The 21,964-nt window shown below is 46.5% G+C and overlaps 1 protein-coding gene across 2 annotated transcripts in view; it reads right to left on the reverse strand.

Annotated features, from left to right (window-relative positions):
- CEP192 (centrosomal protein 192) overlaps nt 1-21,964 on the reverse strand; it is a 1,702,116-nt gene that overhangs the window by 948,953 nt on the left and 731,199 nt on the right. For both annotated transcript variants that reach the window (XM_069219927.1, XM_069219928.1), the window contains one exon: nt 7,873-8,010. In XM_069219927.1, the coding sequence (XP_069076028.1) occupies nt 7,873-8,010 (138 nt within the window). The remainder of the gene's footprint in view (nt 1-7,872; nt 8,011-21,964) is intronic.

The raw sequence follows: 21,964 nt of genomic DNA on the forward strand, positions 1-21,964 counted from the left end.
CAGGATACCAGATAAATGTACTCGGACACGGTTGTATACTATGCAGAGAATATTTTCAACAAATGTCATCTAATCACTCCGGGAACTATAGACTGTTACTAGACATTTCAGCTAAAAGTGAATTAAACCGTTTCCCTTATGTGCAATGTATATTCTGGGTACACAATCAAAAGTCCACCTGCTTTTTCTTTTTTCTTTTTTTAAGGTTAACATATCAGCCATTCTCAATGGCTTCACGTTATTTGAGATTATATATATATATGTACACCAGTGCTCACGCTGGTGTATAGGATGCATGCTTTTTTTTTTTTACGTATCGACATATGCAATAGTCAACAAAGTGGAGCAGCACAAAAAAATAAAATTGACATTGTTGTGCCACATGTTCAATCATGCCGCAGAAGTGACAGATAAATGCCTTTATATTGAAGTTGTAAAGGTATCTTTTTGCGTTAAGTTGTTCTATGCACACATGCTAACATTTTAGAACAGGAAAACAGGGGATGGAGGTAGGGGACTAAAAGTGGGAAAGGAGTGATGAAATAGAAACGGCAGAGAGAAATAGACATAATAACCCGAGGGGGTGGGAAGATTTAACTGTAGAGGTTGTGGTGGGGCCCTTCTTAGTGAGTCCAGGGCTTAATCCATCTCACATTTCTTCACTACAGCCTGCACAGCAATACTTATGGTTTCTGGTCTGTGCCCAATTCTAGTCCCCCCCCCCCCCCCCCACCCCCACAAAAAAAACATAGAAGGCAAGGGTGGGCACTCAGGAAGTTATTGTATGGTGAATTAGCTGCAAACAAATGAAGTGGTGTTTTAAAATCCCAGAACAGTAAACCGGCGTACGGAAGGAAACTTTTCACTTGTCATCCTATGAGCAGCGGCTTTGAGCTACATCAATTTTGATTTAAAAAAAAAAAAAACATGAAATTATCAGTAAAAGGTCATGTCTGGAACAGGTTGTTCCATATCAACAATATGCGTCGTATAATGCTACAAAGAAATCAGATCCAATCCTATAGTACAATACTGGGGTGGTGAGGAGAACAGGGAAGTTACGAGACTCCTTCATGAGGGAAAACGGACATTGTCATTTGCCATTTCCAGTCACAGCACTGTTAAGACAATTGGTAAATTTAAAATCTGAAAAAAATGAACCTTTTTTGGCCACAAAATTATGTTAATCACCAAAACAATCCTAGAACCACATGCTCAGATTCCTCTTGTCAAGTATGGATAAGTTACTTACCTGTAAATCCTAGTTATCTTCCAGGGGTATCCTCATCAAAGTCATAAACATTGAATATTCCTGCCCTGGTGCGGGGACCCCGGAGCATATATAAAATACACACATATAAAGTATGAAATATGCACAAAAAAAATATATATAGCATTTTTAATAGACAAATGTTCATACTAAACTCATATATACATGTGTAAAAAAGCAATGCAGACTATAACCATAAACAGGCTAAAATGCTTTATTTCTGTGGATTATTTTTTTATTTTTTAAATAGTCCTTTTCAAAATTACAATAAGAGAAATAATATTTACCAAAGACCCATAACTGGGCCTAGGGAAATAAGCAGTAGTGACATCAGAGAAAAGAAGAAAAAACTACATTGAAAAACAATGGAGCATTCTTAGCCAATAGGCTGCATGCAGGTTAACACAGGGGAACTATAAAAATTCTGGCACCTTGCCTTTAAGACCCTGAGCACCTCCAGTATCCCACCATGCCTCAGGGGTGAAGGGGAGGTGACAGTTGGTTCACAGTTAGGTCAGTACTTTTTTACGGTAACAAGCTGTGTAGCCGATTCGAAAGATAGTCTATCCTGCACTTCTAGGAGACGTGCGTCTGGGGAGGAGGGTGGGTTGTTTATGACTTTGATGAGGATACCCCTGGAAGAGAACTAGGATTTACAGGTAAGTAACCTATCCTTCTCTTCCAGGGGATCCTCATCAATAGTCATAAACATTGAATAGATTAGCAAGCCCATCCCCTGACTCTGCGGACCGTCCTATAGAAGTGCAGGAATAGATATGTATCATGCAAACAAATTTCTCAGAGAAGCTTGCCCAACTTGGGCGTCTGCTCTTGCATCTGAGTCCAAACAGTAATGTCTAGTAAATGTATGTACAGACTTCCATGTAGCAGCCTTACAAATTTCAGAGATTGGGACATTATTAAGGAGGGCAGCAGTAGCCGTCTTTCCTCTTGTCGAATGCGCCTCAGGTCTAGCAAGTAGTTGTTTGTTAGCCAATAGATATGCATTAACAATACAAGAAACTATCCATCTAGATATGGTTCGTTTTGATGCTGCCTCTCCTGTTCTTAAATGACCATAATTTACAAACAAGTGGTTGGAATGTCAAATTCGCTTGGTTTTATCAAAGTAAAATTTTAGCACTCTTTTCAAATCTAGGGAATGCAAAGCTTTCTCCGCCGGAGTCTCCGGATTGGGGAAAAAAGTTGGTAGAGAAATAGTCTGATTGATGTGAAATTCTGACACCACCTTCGGTAGGAATGATGGGTGAGTTCGTAGAACCACTCTATTCTCATGGAAGACTGTGTACGGTTCTTTGGAGGACAAAGCCTAAATCTCACTGACCCTCCTTGCGGAAGTAATGGCTACCAAAAAAGCCGTCTTCCACTTAAGGTGTTGCAAAGAGGCTTTGTGTATAGGCTCGAAAGGAGGGACCATAAGTTTTGATAGCACTATGTTCAGCTCCCATGGAGGGGAGGGTTTCCGAATGGGTGGAAAAACTTTTTTCAAACCTCCTAAGAAATCCTTGACTACTGGTCTCGTAAAAAAAGGATTCCTGAGAAGGTGACTTATGATAGGCTGCAATGGCAGATAAATGTACCTTAATAGATGATACCTGCAGACCGGATTTTGCCAAATGGAGTAGGTAAGACAGTATGACCTCCTCCTGAGCTAGTATCGGATTCTGACCTTGCTGACGGCACCATATGTAGAATCTCTTCCACTTGAACGCGTAAGAACGCCGCGTGGAAGGTCGTCTGGACTCTTTCAAGATGTTCATGCACTCCTGCGAGAGCCCTAGGTGCCCATACTGCAGGAATTCAGGAGCCATGCCGTCAAGCTCAGAGAGGGTAGGTTGGGGTGAAGTAACCTGCCCCCCAGCCTGCAAAGGAGATTCGGTCTGCACGGCAGCCTCCTGTGAGGTTGTTCCGATAGGTTGAGGAGATCTGCGTACCAGAACCGACGAGGCCATTGCGGAGCTATGAGAATCATTCTGGTGCTGGATCTGTAAAGTTTGTTGATCACCGCCGGTATGAGGGGGATCGGTGGAAAAGCATAGAGAAATATCCCTGACCAGTCGATCAACAGGGCATTCCCTCGAGATCCCGGACGGTAGAACCTGGACGCAAAGTCTGGGCATTTCCTGTTTACCTCGTCTGCGAAGAGATCCAATTGAGGTCGACCCCATTGAGCGAAGATGTCTTCGACGACTTCGTCGTGCACGACCCAATCGGGGCGTCCTCGAGGTGTCTGCTCAGGAAGTCCGCTTCCACGTTTTGTTGACCTGGTAGGTGAACCGCTGTGAGCGACATTCCTCTCGCCAGGAGCCAATGCCATATTGTCAGAGACTCCCGAGATCGGGGTAGGGATCTTGTTCCCCCTTGTCTGTTCAAATAATACATTGTGGTCGTATTGTCCGTTTGTATTAGTAGAGATTTCCCCTGAATCGATGGAGCAAAAGACTTGAGAGCCAGATGGACTGCTCTGAGCTCCAGCAGGTTGATGTGGTACTCCTTTTCGTTGTCGGACCACAGGCCTTGAGCTTGAAGGGGACCTAGATGAGCTCCCCATCCCTGAAGAGTCGCATCCGTTACAAGAGTGTCGGATGGGATTACCTGGTGAAACGGAGCCCCTTCTGACTGGTGAGGTCTGTGCATTCACCATTGCAATGACTGTCGTGCTCCTATCGGAAGCCTCACTCTGTCCTCCCAGCGGCCTGTGCTCTGGTTCCAGTTGTTTTCCAGGGCCTCTTGGAGAGGCCTCATATGTAGCCTGGCATTCGGGACAATGAAAATGCATGAGGCCATGGAGCCCAGTAGAGATGTCACCTGACGGGCCGTAGGTGCGTCGGACTTCAACAGGTCTTGACACTTTCTCTTTATTGATAATAGTCGTTCTTCCGAAGGATACACTCTTTCGAGCTCTGTATCCATTATTGCTCCCAGGTAGTGGAGATTTTGCGTTGGAATCAAGGTGGGCTTTTTATAGTTGACTTGTAGACCTAGAGACCTGAAAACCTTGAGCACAATGTCCCGATGGCTTCTCGCCTGTTCCGGAGAGGAGGCTTTCAGTAGCCAGTCGTCTAGGTATGGGTAAATGAAGATTTTTAGCTTCCTTAGATGTGCCGCTACCACTGCTACGCATTTTGAGAAAACGCGAGGGGCAGATTTCAGGCCGAATGGTAGCACCTTGAACTGATAGTGCTGTGAGGCTATCCGTAAGCGTAGGAATTTCCGATGCTTGGGAATGATCGGGATGTGAAAATATGCATCCTGCAGGTCGATGGAGCACATCCAGTCCCCCTGATGTAGCTGAGGGAAAATCTGGTGAAGGGCCAGCATACTGAACTTTTGCTTTTTTATGTACTTGTTCAGTAGTCGTAAGTCCAGAATCGGTCTGAAAGCTCCCACGGCTTTTTTTCGCTACCAGAAAATAACAGGAGTATACTCCCTTCCCTCTGTGCGCGACTGGAACTTTTTCTATTGCTTTTTTTCGTAAAAGGGCGTGAGCCACTTTGCGCAATAGACTGACGTGAGACGGATTGCATTTGGTTGGTGGCAAGTGCGGTGGAGGTTGTCGGAAAAGAAGAGAGTACCCATTCTCGACAATGTTGAGCACCCATTTGTCTTTTGTTATACCACGCCACTCGTGAATAAAGTCAGTGATACTTCCCCCTCACCGGAGTGGTGCACAGTGTTAAGGGAAGCGAGTCCTCATTGTTTTGCTGGCGTTTTGGGTGTGGACTGCTGTGGTCTACTTGACCCTCAGTCTCTCGTGGCCTTATGAGACTGAAAAAGTGGGCGTCCTTGCCTCTGCTGTGGTCTCTGGGACCAATGAGGGGTTTGAACCCTCTGCTGAAAAGGGCGCCTGTCGTAAGGCCTATACCTTCGCCTGAAGTCCTTTTTCCTCTCCAGGCCTACTGCCCTCATGGTATCCACTTCCGTCTTCGTACACGCCATTTCTTCGTCTGTATGGGTACCAAACAGCGAATTCCCGTTTAACTGAAGATTTAAGATACGCTGTTGCGCTTCCTGTTTTAATCCTGTCAGTCTCAACCAGGAAGACCTTCTTGCACAAACCCCATGTGCGTACCCATGTGCAGCTAAGTCTGCCCCATGTGCAGCTAAGTCTGCCCCATATGCTGCTGCGCTGATGACCTGATTGGAGACCAGACATCCCTCTTGAAGGATCTCCTGGAAGTCCTGCCTGTCCTCCCTAGGCAATTTTTCTGCGAACCTGTTCAGAGAGCCCCAAAGTGAACGGTCATATCTGCCTAGGAGTGCAGAAGCGCTGGAGACCTTCATCATAGCAGCCGCCGTGCCACACATTTTCCTCCCCAGAGAGTCTAGATGTCTGCTCTCCTTGTCAGGTAGAACCGTGGAGGATGATGCTACTGAGTGTGTTTTTCGGGCTGCGGCCAATATGACTGAGTCCGGCGGCGGATCCGTCCTGAGAAATAAAGGATCTTGTTCAGGCGCTTTATATTTCTTCAAGATCCTAGCAGGAGCTGATCTGAGGTTGGCTGGTGTTAAAAAGGTGTCCATGGTTGGTTGCAACATACCAGGCACTAGCGGCAGCAGCTTTTTTGAAACCGCCCTATGTTGCAGAGTTTCAAAAATGACAGACGAAGAGGTTGACGGTTCTGGAACCTCTATGTTTAGTTTTTGTGCTCCCCTGATAAGCACCTCATTAAAGGTAGTAATGTCGTCCACCGGGGAAACCCTAGCTGGTGGAGAATCCGTTAAGGTGGGGGAGTATTGCCTGACGGATGACTCAGACGATGACCAAGAGGGCGACCTTCTGTGTCGTGATTGTGACCTAGATCGTGTGACCTGCTTCGAGATGCTGTAGCAGAGCGCCCAAGCTTCGTGGTCGACTGGTGAGAAGCAGAACGAGCCCGTCCTGCCCGTGTCGGTGATGGTGTTCTCAGAAGAGAGGCAGTAGGAGAGTACATCCTCGAATACTGCGAAACCGGGGAGGCAGTCGGTCTATTAAGGCTCTCCAGCCACCTCGGTGACAAGTTGATGGGCGAGACATGCCCAGACGATGCAGCTCTCGACCGAGATGAACCACTTCTTATCGAGACCACCGGAGATGTTGGAGTGGTCTTATCCGCCGGCGTAAGCCGATGCTCTGCTCCCTGCAAGACAGGTAAAACCTGTGTCGACGTCGACAGCTGTAACGACGTCGAAGGGAGTGTCGCAGGTTGTCCCTGCCTCAATGTCGAGTGCCTCGATGTTGACCGGCGATCCCTTGACCGCGACCTGCTCGCCGTCGAGCGCTGGACCGCCGACGGCGGATGTCCTCGTTCTTGCCGCTGAGGCGATTTCGACGTCGCCTTCCTTGACGCCGAGGGGTGCGAGGCCTTCGGCGGTGAATGGGCACGCCGGTGAGGTCTCGATGTCGATCGGTGGGTTGCCGTCGACGGAGATATACCCCTGTGATGGCCATGTCCTTTCGACGCCGCATCCTTCGACGTCGGTCGGGTCGCCGTCGACCTATGGCGGTGAGATGGTGACAGCGACTACCTGCTGACGTCGATCTAGCCTGTCTCTCCTGAGAATGGCTTGTTGGCTGCCTGGGAAGCGAAGAGGATGATGTTTTCTGCCTCTCATGAAGCCCATGAAGCCTGATCTTCCTGTCCTTCAGAGTTCTTTTTGACATGTTCTTGCAGTGTTTGCAAGTGTCAGGGCAGTGACTCTGAGGCAAGCACACAATGCAGAGAGTGTGGATCTGACTGGGCCTTCTTCTTCCCACAGGAATGGCACTTCACAAAAAGGGAAGGCATTTTTCAGTCAGGAAAAAACTTCCAGACTCAGACAAAGATGTTAGATGTCGAGTAAAGGTGGAAAAAACACTGTTCTGAAGTATTTTTCTGAGAAAAACTGAGAGCTCTATGCTCCAGGATCCTCTCAGAAGAAGCCGGAAAAAAGAACTGACATAACTGTGAACCAACTGGCACCTCCCCTTCACCCCTGAGGCATGGTGGGATACTGGAGGTGCTCAGGGTCTTAAAGGCACGGTGCCAGAATTTTTATAGTTCTCCTATGTTAACCTGCATGCAGCCTATTGGCTAAGAATGCTCCATTGTTTTTCAATGTAGTTTTTTCTTCTTTTCTCTTATGTTACTACTGCTTATTTCCCTAGGCCCAGTTATGGGTCTTTGGTAAATATTATTTCTCTTATTGTAATTTTGAAAAGGACTATTTAAAAAAAAAAAAACTCCATAGAAATAAAGCATTTTAGCCTGTTTATGGTTATAGTCTGCATTGCTGTTTTACACATGTATATATGAGTTTAGTATGAAAATTTGTCTACTAAAAATGCTATATATATTTTTATTGTGCATATTTCATACTTTATGTGTGTGTATTTTATATATGCTCCGGGGTCCCCGCATAAGGGTGGGAATATTCAATGTTTATGACTATTGATGAGGATCCCCTGGAAGAGAATGATCATATCTGTTTATCAAACTCTAACAGGACTCAATAATTAAAACTATTTTTGAGAGAGACGCTTGATCAATATTTTCAATTGAACATTGTGCTTTCTACGAAAATACTACAGCACATTCCCAAGTAGAAATATGATTGTTTACCTGGCCATCATAACATGCATGCATCACGTGACTTAAAACGGAGGAATATACCAAATGAATGGCCCGATCAGTCTGTTTAAGAATTGCCGAATTCACAGGTTCTTTGGAAAATGCAAAACAGGGCCAAGCAACTGCATTCTGTAACAAAAGATTATAAATTATCACCTGATATTTTATTTAATAAATCTTCAACTGAAAAAACCGACCCTGTAAGCATAATTATTAGACAAAAACTGCACTTAATAGCAAAAGCAGGTGATCTGAGTGAGAAAAGCATCCATACTTTAAACTTTAAATCAGCTTATGCATCATAGGTTGATCACATCGAAAATACCCTCTAGTTAAAACGTTTGGCTCTATCGAAATATGCTGATGATTTCACAGCTATAATTTGTGACACTTCAAAGGGCAGGATTTAGCAGTACAAAATATATAAATACCATACAGTTATAAGGATTGCACAGTGGCAACTACAGAATAATTGAATCTAAAATTTACAAAGCATATGCAAGTTGAAATACAAACGAACAAGTTACAAATACTAGTCTGTTTAGGGCTTTTTTTGAAGATGTATAATTCATACAACTGAGAGGAATTTCAGAGTACTGCAGCAAAGAGAAAAACAACAGTATGACTCTACAATAGACACTAAAACAGATTCATAGTCAACATACTTAGGTTTGGTTTCAGAAAAAGGTATTTACCGTCAGTAATGCTCTTCAGGTGTAAACACTAACAGCAGATTGATCAACCTTTAGAATATTCTAACATTTTGGAAACTTTTCATGGAAGTGCCCCAGCCAGTTGCTAGGTGATGCTGTGCGGCTCTGCGTAGGCCTTGACACATCCCAAAAGTGGAGCCACATCCAAGTGCCACCCCTTGTGCTGACATCAATTCCTTGCTCGACTCTCTGCACCCTCGAACACAGAGCACTAAAACTCTCAGTACCAGCATACGATCTCTAACTTCAGACCTTTTAAGGTGGTAAAGAAAAAGTTACTTACCTTTGGTAACGCTTCTTCTGGTGGATACAGTATCTACCTGTGGATTCTTCACCTTTTAAATACAACCAATGCAGCAGCATCAAATGGAAATGTTTTCATTCTAGCTCTCCACATTGAAGACGACGTCACAATGGACAGGCTCTGCACGCAACTGTCTGATGTCATCGGAGCCATAAGAAGTCATCGCTGGTGTGCTGACGTCAGTTTCACTTACCTTTTTACCATGCATACGCAGCAAATGGGTGAACACCAACATCACAAGTACAACTTGTGCGAACTCAACACAAGAATGTATATATATATATATATATATACACACACACTTCTATATATAAAAAATATACAGACTGTACATACAACTTGCTAAAAGTAGCTATATACTATATATACACAAATCATATCTTTCTTGCCATAACCAGGGAGGCAATGGGGAGGCGAGAAGGACCATGAGGAATCCACAGGTATCCACCAGAATAAGCGTTACCAAAGGTAATGAACTTCTTCCAATGGATACAGCTACCTGTGGATTCCTCACCTTTTGAACGGAATCTCAAAGCAGTCCTGCACTAGGAGGTGGTGCCTGTCTGGCTGTACCAAAAAATCCTGCAGCACTGAACGGGCAAAATAACTGTCCCTCCTCACTTCTGGGTCCAAGCAGTAATGCTTCGCAAAAGTGGGAAGGGAAGCCCAAGTTGCTGCTCTGCAAATATCCACAAAAGGTACACCTCTAGCCAAAGGAGAACTAGTAGACTTAGCTCTGGTAGAGTGAGCTCTAACGCCCTCAGAAGGATCCTTCTTTGATAGTGAAGTACAAGTTAATTACCTTCGGTAACAAAATATCTGGTAGAGACATACTCTAGTTGCAGATTCCTTACCTTTGAATTTCCCCAGGCGTCAGACTGGATACAGAGATTTTTCTTCGAGCAGTACCTCTGCGTGCCGTCAGGTGGCGTTGGTCGATTCCGCGGGCGTCGTTGGTGTCGTGCTTGCCGCAATGTCACAGTCGTGTATAGGTGCCAGCCCGGCGCATTGACGTCAGTTTCTTGTCACGACTTTCCACGCCAGTAGCGCGGAGCCATGAAGAACATATAGTGGTGCACCAAAACAAGGGCTCATATGGGGAAGTTCCTGTCCCTAGAAATCAGTTTGCAGTGCGGGCAAGGACCGAACGGCCAAAGTAGCCGTCCCTTCGGACCAGATTGTCTAGGCAGTAGTGTTTGGTAAAAGTGTGCGGGGATACCCATGTTGCTGCCTGACAAATGTCTAGGACTAGAACGCCTCTAGCTAGCGCCGTGGTAGCAGCAGTAGCTCTGGTGGAGTGAGCTCGCAAACCTTCAGGGGGTTGCTTTTTAGCCAGAGCGTAGCACATTTTGATGCATAGAAGTACCCATCATGAAATGGTCCTCTTCTGCACTAACTTCCACTTCTTTGCACCCACATATCCCACAAAGAGTTGATCGTGCACCTGGAAGTCTTCGGTGTGATCAAGATAGAACGCCAACGCTCTTTTTGGGTCCAGGCGGTGGAGTCTCTCCTCTTCAAGAGGGATGTGGAGGTGCATAAAAGGTAGGCAAGGTGATGGACTGTCCGACAAGGAAGGGTGTCACCACCTTAGGTAGAAAAGCCCTTGCGCGAAGCACCACTGTCAGGATGTATGGCAAGAAAAGGTGGCTTAGATGACACTGCCTGGAGTCCACTAACCCAGTGGGCATAAGTAATGGCAGCTAAAAAGACAGCCTTAGAGGACAGTTGTTAAGCGGTTCAAAAAGGGTACACATAAGGTATGTTAAGACCAGGTTGAGATCGCATTGGGGCATGATGAAAAGAATAGGAGGTGTAGGAAGCTGGCTCTGTATATACTATCTCAAAGTGAAAGATAGTGTGCAAAGTCAAGGGGTTCCCCTTAGAGGTGGATAGTGGCAAAATTAGATAATACTAATGCTCTATTTTGTGGTAGTGAGATCGAGGCTTATCAGAGGGTAGTGTTAAGCATTTGTTGTACACACACAAGCAATAAATGAGAACACACACTCAGACTTAACTCCAGGCCAATAGTTTTTATATAGAAAAATATTATTTTCCTAATTTTAGAACCACAAGATTCAGAATTTAGGTAAGTACATACATTGTAAGGTACTTCACACAGTTAAGTATAGAACTTTGATTTAAGACAGTAGTACATACAGTTTTGAATAAAATGGCAATAAGCTATTTTAAAAGTGGACAGTGCAAAAATCAACATTTCCTTGGGGAGGTAAGTATTGGTTAGTTTCTCAGGTAATTAAGACACTTACAAGTTCAGTTTCCTGGGCATAGGCAGCCCACCGTTGGGGGTTCAAGGCTACCCCAAAGTCACTGCACCAGCAGCACAGGGCCGGTCAGGTGCAGAGGTCAAAGGAGGGCCCAAAACACATAGGCGCCTATGGAGAACAGGGGAGCTCAGGTTCTAGTCTGCCAACAGGTAAGTACCTGCGTCTTCGGAGGGCAGACCTGGGGGGGTGAGAAAGGGGGGGGGGGAATGGGACACACACATCCATATTCCAATTGAGGGAATCCTCCAAAACCAAGATGGAGGATTTCTAAAGGCAGGGGTCACATCAGCTTAGGGCACCTTAGGGGCTGTCCTGACTGGTAGGTGACTCCTTGTTTTTCTCATTATCTCCTCCGGACTAGCAGCCAAAAGTGGGGGCTGTGTCCGGAGGGGCGGACATCTCCACTAGCTGGGATGTCCTGGGGTGCTGTAACGGGCAGGAGCCTTTGAGGCTCACCGCCATGAGTTACAGGTCTTGCAGGGGGAGGTGAGAAGCACCACCACCCAGTCCAGGCTTCCTTCCTGGCCACAGAGTGACAAAGGCACTCACCCCATGTGGATCACAAAAACAGAGTACACTGTTCCAAGGGTGAGAAGCAGGGAAACCTAAATATTTAGGAGCAAGAGCCCTCACACATCCAATCGGATTTCATGCTTCATCATCGGGAATGCTCCTCGTCAGACCGGCACTGCAATGTTTGACGGGCTCCCCAAAAAGGGGCTCTTTGCCCGAGATCTTTTGTAGTGATCTGAAATTTACCTCTGCACTTTCATCTATACAATTAACTTTTCTGGATCTTATGATCAGCATTGATAATGGCAAACTGTCCACATGCACTTATCATAGGTCAACAGATCGACAGTTTGCTTCTTTATGACAGTCACCACCCTAAATCTTTGCATGACAACTTACCTTATGGCCAATTCTTACACCTACGTCGCAATTGTAGCTCCCCAAAGTTGCTTGAGACTCAAGCCAGTGACCTTCAGATTAAACTCCATGAGCGACATTACCCACTCAAAGTTGTCAACTCAGCTCGTAAAAGGGCTAGAAACAACAATCGGGACGCCCTTCTGACGACGACTGTAAGGGAACCCGATACCTGCCTGACTTGTGTATTAACGTATACCCCGCTATCAAATGATATAAAAAAATTGATCAATAAAAGATGGTCCATTCTAGTCAGTGGTGGTATCTGTATCCCTAAACCATTGTTTGCATTTAAGAGAACTTTTAACATCAAAGACATGGTGGTTCATACTCGCCCGCCAGCTGACCGTGATAATTCCAATCAAATGACTGTGGAACCTTCCTCCAGTGTTAGGTCATTTTCCATGTGGCCAATGTAACGTTTACCCCCTGACTAAGCATCTGGAGACGCTTGATTTGGAACCTATAGGAAGATGGCGTCTTACAAAACATACCAATTTTAACACTCGCAATTGTATTTATATGATAACTTGCATCTGTGGTCTACGTTACATTGGTATGACCACTAGACCAGCCAAAGTAAGAATTAATGAACACCGGAGTAACATCAGGTGTGGGTGCGTCACTACTAAAGTCTGTGCGCATTTTTTAGAAGCTCCCCACAGTCCTGATGATTTATGGTGGGTAATTTTGGACGCTCCTAAAATTAGACCAAATAATTTGAGGTCCCTATTTAGGATCGAACAGCATTGGATCTTTAAATTAGGGACAAGTATATATGGATTGAATGATGAGATACCATGGATCAGTCTCTCTTAGTAACTTATGCCAGAACCTGAGGGTCTAAACCTTGTTACCATCATTTTTTTTTTTAAACTTCTGACTCAGTCTCCAGTAATCATGTCCCTACTGCCTCAATGCGGGCTATGTAACAGGGTTGCTCCTTTTGCGCTGAATACATCATAGTGTGTAAAGTATTTTTCTAAGTGATGAGCGAGAACTATTTGGAATTATTTTGTTGGTCAGTATTTAAGAGATGTTTCCAATTATTCCAATGTTTTTAGTATGATGTGCTATGTATCCTTTATTAAGAAATGCTTTTGCCATGCTTATGCATGACTCCAACTAGTTGTGGGTTACCTCTGAGAATTTCCATGCGCACCGGCACCACTGGTCTTTTTTCTGTGTCTATGAAAATTTGCCAGAGAGAGGTTCTTTTCCCCTCCGTCTTCTATGTTGTTTGCCTCCAACACGTGCGAGCCAGAAGATTCCCTTACTTCCGCCTTCTCCACGTATAAGCTGCTCCGACAGTGCTCCGAGTTTACTGTTCGGGAGCACTGCCGGAGGGCAGGTCCTACAGAGCAGACCGGCTGTATATTTGTGAGTACCCTTTATTATTTTTATTGGCAGAATCGCCGGCCGCTTTATTTTCTCCCACGGCCGGCAACTTTACACAAGTTTATTAAGAATGCCGGATATATGCACTCATCATCGGACTGTCCCGACAAGACGGTAACATATATTTCTTAAGTCGATTGGCCGTGACGCTTATTGTGTGGCACATCTATTATTGTGGTAACATGTGCTTTCTGCTATTGCCTACTACCTGATATTGATAGGTAGACGCCTATTGCTTCATTTGACACTTTAAAACTCACAATAGTTAAGAAGGTAATTACCGTGCAACAACCGCACTGGATGTTTTTTTTTTTTCCCAGGCTCTTTACAGCAGTAGAGTGCTTTTGTCCATTTTCATAAGTTGTTTTCCAAACTGATATAGTTTTGGTATGATATTGTATTCTGTTTGGGGTTCATATTTTCGATAGCAAAAGCATCAGTCCTAGGCATGTCTTCCCAAGGAGTCATATTCCAAAATTGGGGATGGTAAGCCTTCATATAGTTCCCACTACCACTGAGCACTGCCTCCACTTGTTTGCCACAAGTTGGGTAATATCAGCATGAACCTTCGCTTTGATATATACTAAACAACCCCTTGTTTTACAGGGCAACCTTAATTTTTAGTTTGACCGGACGCACAGTTCGCTTAATTTAAGTGACTGTTCCTTAGTATATTGACTAGGTCTGTATTTTTTGTTATAGGAGAAGTTGTTTGTATTTAGGTCCTGATGAAGTGTCAACGGATCCTGCTGGACCACCGAGACGCGAAACATGTTGAGAGGTTCTGCGATAATTTCCGGCCTCTTATTTAAATTTTTGATTCAGAGAGTGAGCATGATTTCTCAACTGTCACTTTCGATTTGTTTTTAATCTTGGCTTACACCTTATAGTAGCTGAATAAATTGGTGATGTTGTTTGAGGTTTAGAGCCAATTTTAGATTCTCCCTCTCCTGTTTATTTAGTGTCTGCAGGTAGGCAGTGTCCACAGTATATTCTATTACGGCAGTGACTACAAAAGATCTCCGGCAAAGAGCCCCCTTTTGCGGAGCCCGACAGACATTGCAGCGCCGGTCTGACGAGGACCATTCCCGATGATGAAGCATGACATCCGATTAGATGTGTGAGGGCTTTTGCTCTTAAATATTTAGGTTTCCCTGCTTCTCACCCTTGGAACAGTGTACTCTATGTTTTTGTGATTAACTATATTGGGAGATTGTACACTGGAAAATTAATCTCCCTGTCCCTCTCTTTGATGTTTAAACTCACCCCATGTGGTCAGAAACTCGTCTGGTTGTGGCAGGCTGGCAGAAACTGGTCAGCCTAGCAGCAGGAATCGGACTGGTATTCAGGGGGCATCTCTAAGATGCCCTCTGGGTGAATTTTTTCAATAAATCCCACACTGGCATCAGTGTGGATTTATTGTGCTGAGAAGTTCGATACCAAACTTCCCAGATTTCAGTGTAGCCATTATGGTACTGTGGAGTTCGTAATTGACAGACTCCCAGACCATATACTCTGCATGGCTACCCTGCACTTACAATGTCTAAGGTTTTGCGTGGACACTGTAGGGGCATACTGCTCATGCAACTATGCCCTCACCTGTGGTACAGTTTAGGTAAAGAAAACTAGTGCTGGGGCCTGGTTAACAGGGTCCCAGCAGACTTTCAATCATAACTGGCATCAACAAAAGGCAAAATGTTAGGGGGTAACCATGCCAAGGGAGGCATTTCCCTACAATGGGAGAAGGCCATTTTAAAAGTGGATACAGTGCAATCTTCAACCGTTCCATGGGGAGGTAAGTAAAGTACAGTTTCAGAGGTAAGTACCACACTTCCGGGTTCAATCTCTGGGGCATAGGTAGCCCACAGTTGGGGGTTCAAGGCAACCCCAAACACACAGCACCAGCAACACAGGGCCGGTCAGGTGGAGATTCAAACAGAAGCCAAAATAATGTGGGCACCTATGGAGACAGGGGGTACTTTGATTTCAGTCTGCTTGTAGGTAAGTACCTGCGTTGTCGGGGGGCAGATCAGGGAGGTTTGGAGGAGTACTGCAGGGGCCCCAAATAGGCACAAAAAACACACCCTCAGCAGCACAGGGGCGGCTGGGCGCAGCGTGCAAACAGGGCGTCAGGTTTTCAATAGAACTCTATGGAGGGACCCGGGGGTCACTTAGGTACTGCAGGCAGGGCACGGGGGGCCTCTCGGACAAGCCACCGGCTGGGAAAGGGTGATGGCCGCCTGCTGGTCATTGCTGCACCGGTGATGAGTTTCTCACGGGCCTGGGGGCTGCGGGTGCAGTGCTTCTCCAAGCGGATAGCTTCGTCCCAGGCAGTTGGGGCCAGGGGGTCCTCGGGATTCCCTCTGCAGGTGTCGTCTGGAGGTGCAGAGAGGACAGCCCAGGGTGGACACGTCATAGGAGTCGCCTGGGAGTCCTCTCTTCATAGTTGGTTTCTCTGGATACAGGCCGGGGGCATCAGGTGCAGAGTAGTGGGGACTCGCACTTCTGGAGTGAGTCCCTTTAAAGATGGATTCTTTTCTTCTGGATGGGCAGAGCTGCTGCCCACAGGAGTTCTTGGTCCTGGGTGATGCAGGCAGTCCCCTGGAAGCTTTCCAGGGGTCGCTGGTCCTGTAGAACACGTCACTTTTCGGTTGCAGGGTCTTAGAAGCTGGAGACAGGCCGGTAGGGATGACGCCAAGTTAGTTTTCGTCTCCTTTTCTTCTCTGCAGGGTTTTCAGCTCAGCAGTTCTTCTTGTAAGGTCATCAGGAATCTGAAGAGCTGGGTTCAGGGTTGCCCCTAAATACTAAATTTAGGGGTGTGTTAGGGTCAGAGGGCAGTAGCCAATGGTCACTGTCCCTGAGGGTGGCTACACCCTACTTGTGCCCACGCCGTCTGGGGAGGGGAGCACATCCCTATCCCCATTGGTCCTAAACTTCCAAAGCCATGTGGAGGATTTCTCAAGGAGTGGGGTTACTTTGGCTCTGCTTACCTTAGGGGTGGACCTGCCTGAGGGGGTGACTTCTCCAGACTTGCCGCCAAAAGTGGGGGCAGGTCCAGGGCTTGGGCATCTCCACTAGCTGGAGTGCCGTGGGGCACTGTAACACCAGGCTTGAGCCTTTGAGGCTCAGCACCAGGCGTTACGGTTCCTGCAGGGGGGAGGTGTGAAGCACCTCCACCCAGGACAGGATTTCTTTCTGACCACAGAGTGCGCAAAGGCACTCACCCCATGTGGTCAGAAACTTGTCTGGAAGTGGCAGGCTGGCACAGACCGGTCAGTCCTACATTAGCAGTTGGGCTAACCTACAGGGGGCATCTCTAAGATGCCCTCTGTGTGCATTTCTCAAATAATCATACACTGGCATTAGTGTGAGTTTACTGAGCTGAGAAGTTTTATACCAAACTTCCCAGTATTCAATGAAGCCATTATGGTGCTGTGGAGTTCGTAATGACAAATTCCCAGACCATATACTCGATATGGCTACCCTGCACTTATAATGTCTAAGAATTGGCTTAGACACTGTAGGGACATATTGCTCATGCAGCTATGCCCTCACCTGTGGTATAGTGCACCCTGCCTTAGGGCTGTAAGGCCTGCTAGAGGGGTGACTTACCTATGCCACAGGCAGTGGCTGGTGGGCATGCCTCCACTCATCTTATGTGTGCATGTATGTCATGGAAAAACTCTGGCATGTTGATATTCAGTAATGCATGTTTGTCCGCCAAGATCCAGTCAATATAATGAAGCGACTGTTCGGGTATGCATGACTTAAGAGGGAGAAGGGGATACTTATGTATGAGGATACAGACTCCCTTGGAGTAGGAACTGAAGCAGAAGTACTGGTGTATACCTACAGTGGATGCATGTATCTGGGAGTACCGAGGAGGGAGATGATTTTCCTGGATAAAGGCTATTTTAACCCCATGATGGGAGATATGAAAGGACCAGTTTGCCTTTGGGCACGTTATTAACACCACGTATATTTCAGGTGAGGAGGGTGATGTCTGCCACCCTCACTCGGTTATCACCTGGGGTCATTGGGACGAAAGGTGTAAAGTAAAGCGTGCCATGCCAGTATACAATGCATCAAGTAGCTAAGAAACATGCACACAAAAACAAAAATACAACTTGAGTCAAAACAATCCATACCAGACAAAACAAGTAGTGAATTCTCAGAACGAGAAACAAAGATAAACAAACCCTTATCAAAGTGGTTGGTACACACTAACAAGGGGAGGCAACACCTTGTGCAGTGTGGTCTGCCTGACCGCAGAAACTTTGCTACAAATGTGGCAACGATGAACATACTGAGATGGGGGACCAGCCAGCAGGAGACCGATTAGCAACACTATAGAAAAGGAAATGCTAGTTATTTCCTAGTAGGCAGTGGCATAAAGGGTTGAGGATAGATGGTGATCTCATGGTTGGAGACCTTTGCTTATATCTTCCTACAACTTCCCCTCTTCCTGGGATATCTCAGAAAACAACCCTACAAGATGTTCTTAATACATTCCGACTGAGGATGTGTTTGAAGCTCGTGTCTAGTGAGAGTAGACGATTTTCCATCATGACCCAGTCTCCTTGAATTTGTGGGCATGGCTCCGGACTTCCTGAATGTTGTAGTTAAGATATTCCTCCTGATTATTGATCCGTTCTGGCAGAGCTCTCTCTTCTACCATACCTTAACAAGCAAAATGAAAGCGCTTCTCTATCTACTGTCAGGGTAATGGCCTGCACCTTGTAAAACCTGACAGCCTTAGGTTGGTCTTTGCACAACCTAACAAATTATCTCCAGGTTTTGCTGAAATTTGTTTTTGTTGGTCTTAGGACTCTGAGCACTTTACTACTGCTAAGCAGTGCTAAAGTGTTTGTGCTCACTCTCCTAAATCTGGTTTGATGGGCATATGCCTAATTGGAATATTTAATTGACTTATAAGTCCCTTGTATAGTGGTATACGATATACCCCGGGCCTGTCAATTAAATGCTACTAGTGGGCCTGCAGCACTTATTGTGCCCCACGTAAGTAGCACCAAAGAAAAAGTCCCAAGCCTGCCATTGAAGCCTGAGAGAAGTTTTTAACTTTCATGTCAAGCTGGCATTTAAATCCCCTTGCCAAGCCTTAAACCCCCATTTTATTTCATGTCATCCCTAAGGAATTCCCTAGGTAACCCATAGGGCAGGGTGCTGTGTAATTAAAAGGCGGAGCATGTAATCTTAAGTTTTGCATGTCCTGGTAGTGAACAATTCCTACATTGTGTTTCACTACTGTATGAAGTTGGCTCTGTATTTATGTAAGGAAATGCCTCCTTGGCATGGTTACCCTATGACTTTTTGCCTTTGCTGATGCTAAGTTTTGATGAAAGTGTGCTGGGACCCTGCTAACCAGGCCCCAGCACCAGTGTTCTTTCCCTAAACTGTACCTTTGCTTCCACAATTGGCACAGCCCTGGCACTCAGGTAAGTCCCTTGTAACTGGTGCCCCTGGTACCAAGGGCCCTGCTGCCAGGGGAGGTCCCTGAGGGCTGCAGCATGTCTTATGCCACCCTGGGGACCCCTCACTCAGCACATGCACACTGCCTCACAGCTTGTGTGTACTGGTGAAGAGAAAAAGACTAAGTTGACATGGCACTCCCCTCAGAGTGCCATGCCAACCTCACACTGCCTGTGGCATATCTAGGTCATCCCCTCTAGCAGGCCGTATAGCCCTAAGGCAGGGTGCACTATACCACAGGTGAGGGCATATGTGCATGAGCACTATGCCCCTACAGTGTAAGCAAAACCTTAGACATTGTAAGTGCAGGGTAGCCATAAGAGTATTATAGTCTGGGAGTTTGTCAAAAACAAGCTCCACAGTTCCATAATGGCTACACTGAAATCTGGGAAGTTTGGTATCAAACTTCTCAGCACAATAAATGCACACTGATGCCAGTGTGGAATTTACTGTAACATGCACCCAGAGGGTCTCTTGGAGATGCCCCCTGAATACCAACCAGACTTCTAGTGTGGGGCTGACCATTTTCTCTCAGCCTGCCACAACCAGGCGAGCTGCAGACCACATGGGGAGAGTGCCTTTGTCACTCTGTGGCCAGGAACAAAGCTTGTACTGGGTGGAGGTGCTTCACACCTCACCCTCCTGCAGGAACTGTAACACCTGGCGGTGAGCCTCAAAGGCTCACCCCCTTTGTTACAGCGCCACAGGGCATCCCAGCTAGTGGAGATGCTCGCCCCTCCGGCCACTGCCCCCACTTTTTGCAGCAAGGCTGGAGGAGATAATTAGGAAAACAAGGAGGAGTCACCCACCAGTCAGGACAGCCCCTAAGGTGCCCTGAGCTAAGGTGACCCCTGCCTTTAGAAATCCTCCATCTTAGTTTTGGAGAATTCCCCCAATAGGATTAGTGATGCCCCACCCTCCCCTCAGGGAGGAGGCCCAGAGGGTGTAGCCAACCTCCAGGACAGTAGCCATTGGCTACTGCCCTCCCTGACCTAAACACACCAATAAATCTAGTATTTAGGGGCACTCCAGAACCCAGGAAATCAGATTCCTGCAATCTGAACCAAAGGAGGACAGCTGACCTACAAGCCTGCAGAGAAGACAGAAGACAACTGCTTTGTCCTCAGCCCTACCGGCCTGTCTCCTGAGTCGAAAACCTGCAACCAGTGACGTATCCAACAGGGACCAGCGACCTCTGAAGCCTCAGAAGACTGCCCTTACCCCCAGGACCAAGAAACTCCTGTGAGCAGCGACTCTGCTCAACAACCTGCAACAAACCTACAACTTTTCTTTAACTTCAAAGACCTCACTCTTCCCACCGGAAGCGTGAGACTTCACACTCTGCACCCGACGCCCCCGGCTTGAGATCCAGAGAACCAACACCACAGGGAGGACTCCGTGGCGACTGTGACCCCGTGAGTAGCCCGAGAAGGCCCCCCTGGACCCGCACAGCGACGCCTGCAGAGAGAATCCAGAGGCTCCCCCCTGACTGCGACTGCCTGTAACAAGGGATCCGATGCCTGAACCAAGCACTGCACCTGCAGCCCCCAACACCTGAAGGAACCGGACCTCAGTGCAGGAGTGACCCTCAGGCGACCCTATGCCTAGCCCAGGTGGTGGCTGGCCCGAGAAGCCCCCCCCGTGCCTGCCTGCACCGCTAGAGTGATCCCCAGGTCCCTCCATAAAACCCATTCAAAACCGAACACCTGCTTTGCACACTGCACCCAGCCGCCCCTGTGTCGCTGAGGGTGTGTTTTGTGTGCCTACTTGTGTCCCCCCCAAGTGCTCTACAAAATCCCCCTGGTCTACCCCCTGATGATGCGGGTACTTACCTGCTGCAGACTGGAACCAGAGCACCCCTGTTCTCCATAGGCGCCTATGTGTTTTGGGCACCTCTGAACCTGACCAGCCCTGGGCTGCTGGTTTGGTAACTTTGGGGGTGCCTTGAATCCCCAACAGTGGGCTGCCTATGCTGAGGAACTGAGAATTTTAAGTGTCTTACTTACCTCCCAATCTAACCAATACTTACCTCCCCAGGAATTGTTGATTGTTGCACTACTTTTAAAATAGCTTATTGCCATTTTAACAAAAACTGTATATGTTATTGCTCTAATTCAAAGTTCCTAACTTACCTGTGTGGAGTACCTTGCATTTTAAGCATTTACTTCAAATCTTAAACTTACTTGTGGTTCTAAAAATAAATTAAGAAAAGATACTTTTCTATAAAAAAAACTATTGGCCTGGAGTTAAGTCTGAGTGCGTGTTCCTCATTTATTGCCTGTGTATGTATGTGTGTACAACAAATGATTAACACTACTTTCTGATAAGCCTACTGCTCGACCACACTAACACAAAATAGAGCATTAGAATGATCTACTTTTGCCACTATCTTACCTCTAAGGGGAACCCTTGGACTATGTGCACACTATTTCTTAAAGCAGACTCCAAGCAGCAAAGCAGCCAGCGCTGTTGTTGAGCTCCGCATCTTAACCTGCAATCCAGGACTTTCAGAAGTGATTCCAGGGGCTAGTTTGCTGGCTTCCTGTTCAGAGCCTTAGGGATGTAAAAGGCTCCTCATCATCTTGAACTCACACCTGGACTCAACCTCAGTGAGTCTTGAACCCTCAAGTCCTGTCTCACCAGTCCTGGACCCTTGGTTGTGGTACTAAAGATGCCCAGATGGTCAAATCCCAAAACTGAGAAATTAGGAAAATTTTAGCCAAAAACTTCTCTGAGAAACCAGGGGGAGACTGAGATGAACCTGGTCACCTATACGTCTGATGTGCATCGCTGGTCAGATTGACTAAGCCGTTTCTCCTGCTACGTTCATCCCCACCAGCATTACATTATTTTAATCGGTCCTTCGCCAAATGGGTATCTGACCCATGGATCTGTCTTCGGCTACAGCACTCTGCCTCATCCCGCTGGAGATTTTTGGCATTCATCGCGACTACTAA

Source organism: Pleurodeles waltl, chromosome 2_2 (assembly GCF_031143425.1).
Source record: "Pleurodeles waltl isolate 20211129_DDA chromosome 2_2, aPleWal1.hap1.20221129, whole genome shotgun sequence".
In the NCBI taxonomy this organism is placed as follows: Eukaryota; Metazoa; Chordata; class Amphibia; order Caudata; family Salamandridae; genus Pleurodeles; species Pleurodeles waltl.